Source organism: Pristiophorus japonicus, chromosome 2, assembly GCF_044704955.1.
Source record: "Pristiophorus japonicus isolate sPriJap1 chromosome 2, sPriJap1.hap1, whole genome shotgun sequence".
NCBI lineage: Eukaryota > Metazoa > Chordata > Chondrichthyes > Pristiophoridae > Pristiophorus > Pristiophorus japonicus.
In genome coordinates, this window is record NC_091978.1 from 61,773,998 (window position 1) to 61,786,489 (window position 12,492).

The window sequence follows — 12,492 nt, forward strand, 5'->3', positions numbered from 1 at the left end:
GGAGAGGAAACAGATTTATAGAACGCAGTGAAGATAGTTTCTCAAAAGAGCATTTTTTCAATCAGACGTGGGAGTGAGTAAGTAGTTGATTTAGTTACCAGATTAGATTTAGTTATAAGAAATGGCTGGCAATGTGGTCGTAAGGGGAGTGGTGACTATAACAATTACATTCACTACAAGGCTGGAGAAGTAGAAAAAGGAGGGTCAGCAATTAAAATGTTGGACTTAAACCAGGCTAACTTTAAAAAGATAAGGAAAGAATGAATTAGAATAGTTGGGAGAAATTATTAGTTGATAAATCTGCAGGAAATCAATTAATTACAAAATAAGTACACCCCTGGAGGGCAAAAGGGGAGCCTTCAGGGTGATGAAAGTACCTGTATTGGCTACTAGTATGGTTAGAATCAGTATTGAACAAATGGGGAACAGGTATGTAAGGGTGAAGAATGGTGGCAAGGGTTCCCTGTATATCTGATATCTTCTCCACTGTGAAGACAGGACCAAAGTACTCATTTAGCAATCCTGCCATGTCCACTGAATAGATGATAGAATAATTAGAAAGAAAGTGAAGGGATACGGAATACTTGTATTATATGCCCCGGCTAATAAAGGCAAGAACAGTGAGGTTATGCTTGAACTGTATAAAACACTGGTTAGGCCACAGCTAGAGTACTGCGTGCAGTTCTGGTCACTATATTACAGGAAAGGTGTGATTGCACCAGAGAGGGTACAGAGGAGATTTACGAGGATGTTGCCTGGACTGAAGAATTTTAGCTATGAGGAAAGATTGGATAGGCTGGGTTTGTTTTCCTTGGAACAGAGGAGGCTGAGGGGAGACCTTTTCGAGGGGTGTAGAAAGGGTGGATAGGAAGGACCTATTTCCCATAGCAGAGAGGTCAACAATCAGGGGGCATAGATTTAAACTAATTGGTAGGAGGTTTAGAGGGGATTTGAGGGGAAATCTTTTCACCCAGAGGGTGGTGGGGGTCTGGAACTCACTGCCTGAAAGGCTGGTAGAGGCAGAAACCCTCACCACATTTAAAAAGTGCTTGGATATGCACTTGAAGTGCCATTACCTACAAGGCTACGGACCAAGAACTGGAAAGTGGGATTAGCCTGGATTGCTCTTTGTCGCCTGGCACGAACACGATGGGCCAATATGGCCTCCTTCCGTGCTGTAAATTTCTATGATTCTATGAAGACAATTTGTGTACAACATTGTCGAATTTGTTTTTAGTGGTTTTAGTGCAGGAAGGAATGGAGGGTACTGGGAGAACTCTTCGAATAATGCTTTGGCTCTTTCAATTCCATCTGAACAGGCAGACAGGACCTGAGTTTATCTCAAAAGGTGGCACCTCCGACAATGTAGCACACCCTCAGTGCTGCACTGTTGTGTCCTAGACTAGGGGTCCTGAACCTATAGCTTCCCACTCATAGATGAGAGTGCTTACCAATTGAGCCAAATGGACCCTTTAAATGCTGTCATTGCCAGCAACCGTGAATATTTTAAAAGAACTGTTATTAGCCGCTCAGGCAAAGTGTACACTCACTCCCTCCAAGGTCCTTGAATACACCATTGCCAAGCAATCGTGTGCTCACGTCCCCCAGCACACCATGTTTCAGCCAATTAAAATGGTTTGCTGTCTGCCAGGAGTGCCAAGCCCGCTCTGTTTAGAGTTAATAAGGATAATCTGTCCGATTGACCGTGGCTTGTTTTCCCACCTTGACGCTGGCTTCAAAACGATTGCTCACTCCACACCTCTGCTGTCTGCTTCATAGCACTACTCGCTCATGGTTCCACTGCTATCTGTCCCAATGCAATTACTGCATTTTATCAAATACTTTCTTCTATGTAAGTTGTTGAAAATGCTTTGTAACAGAAGAACAAAATCCTGTACTGTATCTATTTTTCTTTTTGCTGTGTTAAGGTGAGACAAAGCCACAGGATGTGATGTCAACGATCAGCATGAACGATGGAGTGGACTTCCATTCTCCTGAATCTACTATATCCAGATTATTGACCAGCTCTGATCTTTCTTGTGGCTCCACCCAATTTCACAGTTCCATCCTCTACAGAGGTAGATCTTACCAGTCAGCGTCTGAGGCTCTGGAAGCTTACATTGACAACTTTGAAAAGAGGCCGTCGCCCACCATGAGAAGTGTAAACAAACTGCATTTGGGCAGCAGTTCCAAATCATTTTCCACTTCTCCACACAGCAAGAAGGAGGGTAAGAACATTTGACTTTCTTTTCCCCATCCGGGACCAAATTGCTGTGAAATGTGAAATTAGAAATTCTGAGACCAAAATTCAGACTTTTGCTTTGTTACTGTGGAGAGACTCCCCACCTCTCCAGAAGGCATTGGCCCTTGCAGAGGTATAGTTGCGTGAGGAGGAGGTGTCTTTCACCATCCTGTACCTCACTCACTTCTGAGGCCAAAGAGTGAGTGTTGGCAGGCTATATTAACCATGTGACCAACGCAGGCAACTCCCTTCCTGTACAGTCATGTGCATCTTTCCGCATAGGTTGCTAGACCGTGATCAGAAGTGGGAACCGGCTAATTCTTTCACCTCCCCAGCTCAATGAAATAGAAATCAATTTTAGCCAACTGCTGCTCCTCTGGCTAACTTCAGGAAATTAAATTTGACTTTTCTGGTCTGTGGGGTTCAGTATCACACCACATGGTGCATTTAGTCACTTGGCTTCACTTAACTCACTTCCACATGTAGATTTATATCCATTCTATTGTTTTTATGGATAGATATGAACTTTTATACTCCTGGTTTATGTCTCAATTTTTATTGCTGCCAACCCGATGACCACTAACTTGTGGGTGCTTGTGATGTAGTTGTAATTTGTGACCAAAGCACAAGAGGGAGGTAGTTTGTGACTTTACTATTCCCTGGAAGGGCTGCTGCTGTTTTTTCCCCCCAGTTCTTCCATTTTTGCTAATGTAAGAAAGAACTTGCATTTATATAGTGCCTTTCACAACCTCAGGACATCCCAACGCACTTTACAACCAATGAAGTACTTGTGCAGTCACTTGTAATATAGGGAAACATAAAGGAGGTTGGAAATAAATTCCTTCTAGCTTGTTTTTGTGGAAATTTGTATATGTTATCTTATAAAATGTCACAAGTGTAAAATCTTGCATCAACTCACTCCGGGTTACTTTTGAACACTCATTGGGCTGGACTTTTGGGTCTTCTGCACTGCGTTTTTCACTCCGGAGCGGTGGTGAGATTGTCTGGGCGAGCGGTCAGCCTCCAGCACCCCGCAACAATCCTCGGGTCCGGTTTTGCGGCGGCGTGGAGCAGCATCGCCCGGAAGAGTTGCGCCGGTGTGCGACATCCCTGGTTGCGATACCGGCGCGAGTTTGAACTCCTGCCCTACCTGTCTGCCCAGAAGTGCGCCCTGCCAGTGAAGAGGTAAGTAATGGACTCCTACGGTAAATGTGATTGTTTTTTCTTTTAATTTTTTTAGCGATTTGTGTTGTGGTGTGGGCAATGTTTAGGGAATGTTTTTGTGGATTTTTTTTTAGGTCCCCCCCTCCCCCCAGGCGTCTCTCGGAATGCTCCCAGGTTGGCTCTTTAGCTTGGGAGTTTCCCATCCTAGCGCCAAGAGAGGTAACACCTCCCTTAGCGCTGACGCAGGGCCCAGCTGCCCAAACTTGCCTATTGAGGCGCAAACTATTCCCAGCCGCTACCTTTCCCGCCCGCTGCCATTATTACCCCAAAAACATAAAAGCGTGAACTCCAGCCTGTTGTTTTTTTCTTATTTGGAAAGTAACAAAGTATGATCTTAAAAATTAACTACTTTTATTAAATGTCTATAGCCAAGCTTTATTCTAAGTATAAGATTAATTATTTTAGGTGGTATTATATGTTTAAAGTCACCCTCCTTTGTGCAAATCCACATTCGCACCAACCAGCCTTCAATACTTTGACCAGGAGCCCATTTTTCATCTGTAAGCTAAGCCAAGCCAGTGACGCTCGCAGTTAATCAACTATCTGGGTCACAGGAAAATCTGATTCTGCCCACCTTGTCCACATGCTTAGGCCCTAGCAAGGGTTACTGGGTAATGATCAACAGCACGAACCCTGGCTGAATTTTATTCTCGCCCTACCCTGGCCCAAACCTGCCGATATTGCCATGTCTCCTAACTCTATGGACTGGAGGTCATACCTGGACCATTTTGTTCTGTGACTTGGTTTCAGACTGAACACTATAGGTGAAAAATTGGGATCGGTAGCGCCTGTTGTTTGAGCGCTATGGATGCCGTTTGGGGATCAAAATGGCATCCGGGTGCACACGTATACACTTCTGCCGCAAATCATGCTAACCACCATCTTGGTAAAGGAAAAATAAGATGCGTCCTTTACCCATGTCTGAAGCAGACGTTAATCCATTTGCATATGCAAATAATGGGCCTAACACCTGCTTCTGATCCCTGCTGCAACTTTGGTTTGCCCTGAGCCAGAGCTGGTTGCCTCCGGGAAAACCAAAGCTAAGCATCAGGTAAATAAAATAAAAAAATAAGAACTTACCATATTCACTGCCACTCCAGATCCCAAGATCTCTGACCTCACTCCCGACTCCGACCTCCAGGCCCCTCTCGATCTTGCCCCAGCCCCGACCTCCTAGCCCTTCTCCTGACAGCACTCCCAACCCCCACCCCCACCCCCCAAAAGTACTCCCGAGCTCTACGATCTTCCTATCCGATCCCCCACTGAACCACGATCACAGACACCAAGACCCGCACGTTCCTCCTCCAGACCTCCGTGATCCAACCCAATCGCTTACCTGGAAATTGGAGCACTACCCTGTGTGGGATACTACCGCAGCGCCATCTGCATTATGATGAGGTCAGAGGCCCAAACTCCAGGGCTCCGAGGCCCTCCCTGTTTGTTAACACTGTGCGGCTGAGACAGCCAGAAATAGGCCCGCCCGAATTTCTAGACCTATATTTGCCCACTGAGCTATTGAGGGAGTTAAATACAATTGTCGATAAATAACCAGACCTTAATTTGTTTTGTAGTTTTCAGAGAGCGACATCCCTTCAAGGATTTGGATTTTACCAGTCGACCTTTGAGGAGGCGGATAGCCAGTGATCCGGACCTTGTAAGCCTCACCACCGATGACCTTTTGGGTATGCCACCGGATGGCTCTTTACCATTGACTCGATCCTCGGTGCTGCGGTGCTTAACCCAGTCGAGACAGCATTTGGGAAGCCACTTCAACCACAGCTCTTCCTATGCATCTACAAAGCAAGCTCCAAACTCCTCATTGGAATATTCTGAGGATTGGCATCGTAAGAGAGATGACAGCTTTGCATTGCTTTGTGAGAGAGTTGGTTATAGCCCATTAAACCGGACTGCTGGCCTCAAACCATCTCCATTCTCGCATCGAGGAACGGCGCCACCAGAGAAAGATAAATACATGACTCCTTCCATTCCACCATCCATCCCTGTGGCAGACTGCAGATTCGGAAAACATAGATTTAACTCCATTTCACGGCAGAATTATCCCAGATGGTTAACCAGCCAAAAGTCCGAGCTGGGTGTCTCTGGCATCAGTAGCATTCCTGAGCTGAAATATCCCGGCTGGCTTCAAGACTGTGACCGGGACTCTGATTCATGTAGTCAGGAAGCATTGAATCAGAGGGAGTATCCGTTATCCACTCGATACGAGGCTGAGCTCATGGACTCCAGACTATACTCTCCTCGATATACAACAAAAAATAAGCGCATTGTCAAATATTTACAGAGTGCAGACCGAACATTTCATAAACACACAGAATGTGGCTTTGGTGACACTTTACGAAGCACAGCTTTGCATACTGCTCGGTTTGCCCACTGTAATACTGAAGAGGTGGAAGATGCTCACTGCAGTAAACCTTTCAGAGGTAACGCAAGACCTAGTATGGGAACAAAGGTCAACCTAGTGACTCACCTCTTAATTCATTTATGTAAAGTGAGGTTGGTGTGTAAAAGTAGTAATACAACATCCCATGTCTCAACATGTAAGCCCACATTGGTGGAACACAAAATTCCATTCATTTAGCATTTTGACCTTTCACCTTTTGATATATGAAAACATGATATTCACCATGTTTTGCTTGTATTTTCTGTTTTAATTTTATAGCTGCAAGCTTGTTTCTCTTTAATGTTTCTTTCTGTTAAAATTAAAAATTTTCATCCTAGTTTTCAAATCCCTCCGTGGCCTCGCCTCTTCCTATCTCTGTTATTAGCACTCCTCCAATTCTGCCCTCTTGAGTATCCTTGGTTTGAATCGTTCACCATTGGTGGCCGTGCCTTCAGTGGCCAAGGCCCTAAGCTCTGGAATTCCCACCCTAAACCTCACTGCCTCGCTTACCTCTCTTTCCTCCTTTAAGACGCTCCTTGAAACCTACCTCTTTGACCAAGCATTTCTTCATCTGCCCTAATAACTCCATGTGTGGCTCGGTGTCAAATTTTGTTTTATACTGCTCCTGTGATGAGCTTTGTGATGTTTTACTACGTTAAAGGTGCTATATAAATACAGGTTGTTGTTGATGTCTCATGCTTTTGCTGAACATTGACCTCACTTGTATCTTTTCAAACCCTGCCCTACTACTTAAACATTATTTTGTCCTTTATTTATGATCTGACCAATGATCTTTTATATCATCTAACTTTTCTATTAAGTTGTTTGCAGATCATTTAACAAATCATCTCCCTCATTGGTAATTGGTGCATCTGTTGGGGGTCTCACTCTTTTTCCAACCTTCCTAAAATGCCTGTTGATTTCAATCTAATGTGAGCAGAAAAGTGGCAAATGGAATTCAATCCAGAGAAATGTGAGGTAATGCATTTGGGAAAGGCTAACCAGGCAAGGGAATACACAATAAATGGTAGTATACTGAGAAGTGTAGAGGAACAGAGGGACCTTGGAGTGCATGTCCACAGAACCCTGAAGGTTGCAGGACAGGTAGATAAGGTGGTTCAAAAGGCATGCGAGATATTTTCCTTTATTAATTGAGGCATGGAATACAAGAGCAGGAAGATTATGCTATAAAACACTAGTTACGCCACAGCTAGAGTACTGTGTACAATTCTGCTCATCACATTACAGGATTGATGTGATTGTACTGGAGAGGGAGATTTACGAGGATGTTGCCAGAACTGAAGAATTTTAACTGAGGAAAGATTAGATAGGCTGGGGTTATTCTTTTTGGAACAGAGGTGGCTGAGGGGAGACTTTATTGAGGTGTATAAAATTATGAAGGGCCTAGTTAGAGTAGATAGGAATAACCTATTTCCTTTCGCAGAGGTGTCAATAACTATTTGTCATACATTTAAAGTAATTGGTAGAAGGATTAGAGAGGCGTTGAGGAGAACCTTTTTTACCCAGAGGGTGGTGGGGGTCTGGAACTCTCTGCCTGAAAGGCTGATAGAGGCAGAAACCCTCATCGTAATTAAAAGGTTTTTGAATGTGCACTTGAAGTGCCAGAGCCTACAGACTACGGACCAAGAGCTGGAAAGTGGGGTTAGGCTGGATAGCTCTATTTTGGCTGGCACTGACATGACGGGCCAAATAGCCTCCCTCTGTGCCGTAAATTTCTATGAAGGTGACACACCTAACATACCATAACTGGTCTTTCCTCTTTACAGGTGTTGAGTGATCTATTTCTATAATTTTCTGTTTCTATTTCAGATTTCTAGCATTTACAGCTTTTAATTTTTATTTGGCTGTAAAAATCACTTGTGCCATGTGCAAGAGAAATTGATGGTTTACGTTTTATGTAAACTGATTCAATTTAAAAACACAACTGAGCCATCAACATGGGTATTAATCACTGTTATACTGCTTCTGTGCGTGCAAGGATAATTCAATAGAGCAACAACTTTCATTTATATAGCACCTTTAATGTAGTAGATATCCTAAGGTACTTAACAAAGGAGAAAAAAATGACGGTAGCTTTAGCTGGGCTCGGCTTCATGCAGCATAACATAACTGTAAAATTCAGTTTGTAGGATTATAATACTTGTTTGGCAAAGTTGGGTATCGCGATTTTACAGCAAGGCAGTGGTAGCAATTGCATTATCTTGGTGTTTAGTCTGTTACCTGGATGGCATGAAGACATTCCACTCCTTTGATCAGATGGCATGTTAACTGATGTATCAAAATAATTGTCTGCTGGTGTGATTCAGACTGAAGTACATCTTTAGTGAGCTCCAGTCTTTGTTTCTCCTTGCTTTGTTGACAGTTATTCATCGCTAACTTCTAGCGAATATCTCGTACAGACTTGTATTGTTGTACTCTGTATCATTAATTTGTGCTACAGCGATGTTAACATAGAAACATAGAAAATAGGTGCAGGAGTTGGCCATTCAGCCCTTCGAGCCTGCACTGCCATTCAATGAGTTCATGACTGAACATGCAACTTCAGTACCCCATTCCTGCTTTCTTGCATACCCCTTGATCCCACTAGTAGTAAGGACTACATCTAACTGCTTTTTGAATATAATTAGTGAATTGGCCTCAACAACTTTCTGTGGTGGAGAATTCCACAGGTTCACCACTCTCTGGGTGAAGAAGTTTCTCCTCATCTCGGTCCTAAATGGCTTATCCCTTATCCTTAGACTGTGACCCCTGGTTCTGGACTTCCCCAACATTGTAAACATTCTTCCTGCTTCTATCCTGTCTAAACCCATCAGAATTTTAAACGTTTCTATGAGGTCCCCTTTCATTCTTCTGAACTTCAGTGAATACAAGCCCAGTTGATGCAGTCTTTCTTGATATGTCAGTCCCGCCATCCCGGGAATCAGTCTGGTGAACCTTTGCTGCACTCCCTCAATAGCAAGAATGTCCTTCCTCAAGTTAGGAGACCTAAACTGTATACAATACTCCAGGTGTGGCCTCACCAAGGCCCTGTACAACTGTAGTAACACCTCCCTGCCCCTGTACTCAAATCCCTTCGCTATGAAGGCCAACATGCCTTTTGTTTTCTTAACCGCCTGCTGTACCTGCATGTCAACCTTCAATGACTGATGTACCATGACATCCAGGTCTCGTTGCACCTCCCCTTTTCCTAATCTGTCACCATTCAGATAATAGTCTGTCTCTCTGTTTACCACCAAAGTAGATAACCTCACATTTATCCACATTTATACTTCATCTGCCATGCATTTGCCCACTCACCTAATCTATTGAAGTCACTCTGCAGCCTCATAGCATCCTCCTCGCAGCTCTCACTGCCACCCAACTTAGTGTCATCCGCAAATTTGGAGATACTACATTTAATCCCCTCGTCTAAATCATTAATGTACAATGTAAACAGCTGGGGCCCCAACACAGAACCTTGCGGTACCCCACTAGTCACTGCCATTCTGAAAAGTACCCATTTACTCCTAATCTTTGCTTCCTGTCTGCCAACCAGTTCTCAATCCACGTCAGCACACTACCCCCAATCCCATGTGCTTTAACTTTGCACATTAATCTCTTGTGTGAGACCTTGTCGAAAGCTTTCTGAAAGTCCAAATACACCACATCAACTTGTCCACTCTACTGGAAACATCCTCAAAAAATTCCAGAAGATTTGTCAAGCATGATTTCCCTTTCACAAATCCATGCTGACTTGGACCTATCATGTCACCTCTTTCCAAATGCGCTGCTATGACATCCTTAATAATTGATTCCATCATTTTACCCACTACCGATGTCAGGCTGACCGGTCTATAATTCCCTGTTTTCTCTCTTCCCTCCTTTTTTAAAAAGTGGGGTTACATTGGCTACCCTCCACTCCATAGGAACTGATCCAGAGTCTATGGAATGTTGGAAAATAACTGCCAATGCATCCGCTATTTCCAAGGCCACCTCCTTAAATACTCTGGGATGCAGTCCATCATCCCTGGTTAACTGTGTTACTGTTAACTGTATTACTCTGTGTTCATGCCATACACTTCTAATGCTACACAAAAACAACTGTTGGAATCACTCAACAAGCAAACACTCCCTGCTTAAATACCTAATTGATCAGCTGTAGTTGTTAAGTTGAACAGCTTGACCAGTCAGGCACTTTTTAATCAGGGTTGGAATCAAGGCTATGTAAATCCAAGTCTTTCTTTGAGTGAAGAAATTTCTCATCTGAGTCATAAAAGGCTGATGCCTTATCCAGAGACTATGCTCCCTAGTTCTAGAGGGGGAAACAACCTCTCAGCATTTACCCTGTCATTCCCCTCAGAATCTTGTATGTTTCAATGAGATCGCCTCTCATTTTTCTAAACTCCAGAGAGTACAGGCCCAATGTACTCGGTCTCTCCTCATAGGACAACACTCTCACCCCAGGGATCAATCTTGTGAATTTTCTTTGCACTGCCTCGAAGGCAACTGTGTTCTTTCTCAGATAAGGTGACTCAAACATAGTACTCCAGGTGTGAGTTAGTTGATTTCAGGCTGGGCATCAGTTGAGGCTCTACAAATGACCTTGACACCCTCGGGAGGGGCAAAATCGGACAGGATTCCTGTTGCTATCTGCGATTCCTGCTGGAAAGTGTACTTTTTGTGAATGTTGACGACAGGAGATCAGTCTTGGGTGTGAGCTGCCTGAGATAAATAGTGTGCCACCACTCGCTGTGAAAAGCACACTCATGGACAATGGTCAGTTGGGCATTAGCAGAGGGCAGCTATTGGCCAAGGAACTGTTCACCAGCCCGTTATTTCAGAAGTGGAGGGAGAAAAAAGGAGGGAAAGCTGGAGGAAAAATAGTGCTGTCCTAAAAATGTGGGTGCTCGATCTTTATCCTTAATGGATAAATGGGACAGATAGGAGTTCGGATTTGGTTCCGATCCTTTTACTTATCTGTAACCTAAGGTGTAATGGTCCCCCAGATTGAAGCAATTATCTGAGTGGGTAAAATACAAAGGAAATGGGAACTAAAACCAAAAAATGCTGTAAATGCGTAGGTGGTCAGTCAGCATCTAAATAGAGAAAAGGTTATGACATATTGGGTGTGTATCCATCACAGTTCTCTCTATTCAGACCTCAAATTGTGTGGCCACAAATGAAACTGGCCAGATAGCTCCTGAGTGGGTAATGGGCTCACCTTTATTTTCTTTACCAAGAAAATTGAGATTCTTTTTTTCTGGAGCAGATATTCCTAGGCATTAAGATCTAAATGGTGTGTCTGCAGTATCTACTTAGATTGGAATGGTGTGGCTTATCAAAGAATCTCCTCCTCTTCCTCCTCCTGTACAGATGACCACATTGATTTACTAATCCAGAAGGCAGAACATGTTCTTGAGGCACTTGCGTGGCATATGACCAGTCCAAAACAGAACCCTGACAGTCCTGGTACTGAAGAGGTGCTGGAAGCTGATCGATCCTGGGATAATCCACCTGTTACATTGTAAGTTAAACACAAGTTTATCTTTTCCTTTTTGATAAAGCTAGGTGAAGATTATAATGTAGGTCACTAAAAAGTTCAGACAATTTAGAGAAGAGCAGATATATTGTGAAGTAGTGGCTGGGTGATGCTAATGTTGGACTTTCATGAAAATAATTGGGGGAGATTTTGGAGCCACTAGCGCCCTGAAAATGGTTGAGTTTTTTTACCTCCCCATTACTGCCAATGGTGTAATCAGCATTTTCTTTCCAAAGGCCTAATGCTGGGCAGTTGGAGTGCAGTAAAATATAGTGTTCCAAGAATCATAGAAAGTTATGACACAGGAGGAGGCCATTTGGCCCATCATCTCTGCTGGCTGAAAAAGTGCTATCCAGCCTAATCCCACTTTCTAGTTCTTGGTCCGTACACTGTAGGTTACAGCACTTCAAGTGCACATCCAAGTGTTTTTTAAATGTGATTAGGGCTTCTGCCTCCCTTTCAGGCAGTGCATTCTAGACCCCCATCACCTCTGTGGAAAAAAAAGTTCTTCTCCACTCCCCTCTAATCCATCTTCCGATTACTTTGAATCTATGCCCCCGAGTTATTGACCTTTCTGCTCAGGGAAATAGGTCCTTTCTATCCTCTCTAACTAGGCCCCTCATAATTTTATACAGCTTAATTAACTTTCCCCTCAGCCTCCTCTGTTCCAAAGAAAACAACCCCAACCTATCCAATCTTCCCTCATAGCTAAAATTCTCCAGTCCTTTGTACCCTCGCTAGTGCAATCACATCTTTCCTGTAAAGTGGTGACCAGAACTGTACGCAGTACTCTAGCTGTGGTCTAACATATGTTTTAAACAGTTGTAGCATAATCTCCTTGCTCTTGTATTTCTATGTTTCGGCTAATAAAAGATGGTATCCCGTGTACTTCTTCGTCAGCATCTCCCAAACCCGCGACCTCTACCACCTAGAAGGACCAGGGCAGCAGCTGCATGGGAACACCATCACCTGCAAGTTCCCCTCTGAGTCCCACATCATCCTGTCATCCTGACTAGGAAATATATCGCCGTTCCTTCATTGTCGTTGGGTCATAATCCTGGAACTCCCTCCCTAGCAGCACATTGGGAG

General features: G+C 43.8%; 1 protein-coding gene across 9 annotated transcripts in view; it reads left to right on the forward strand.

Annotated features, from left to right (window-relative positions):
- The window catches only part of c2h18orf54 (chromosome 2 C18orf54 homolog), a 74,374-nt gene that overhangs the window by 26,985 nt on the left and 34,897 nt on the right, over nucleotides 1–12,492 (forward strand). For all 9 annotated transcript variants that reach the window (XR_011587897.1, XM_070862085.1, XM_070862075.1 and 6 more), the window contains 3 exons: nucleotides 1,929–2,228; nucleotides 5,038–5,904; nucleotides 11,238–11,388. Coding sequence is in view for 8 of the 9 variants with exons in the window: in XM_070862085.1 (XP_070718186.1) it covers nucleotides 1,952–2,228; nucleotides 5,038–5,904; nucleotides 11,238–11,388 (1,295 nt within the window). In the remaining variant the exon portion in view is untranslated. The remainder of the gene's footprint in view (nucleotides 1–1,928; nucleotides 2,229–5,037; nucleotides 5,905–11,237; nucleotides 11,389–12,492) is intronic.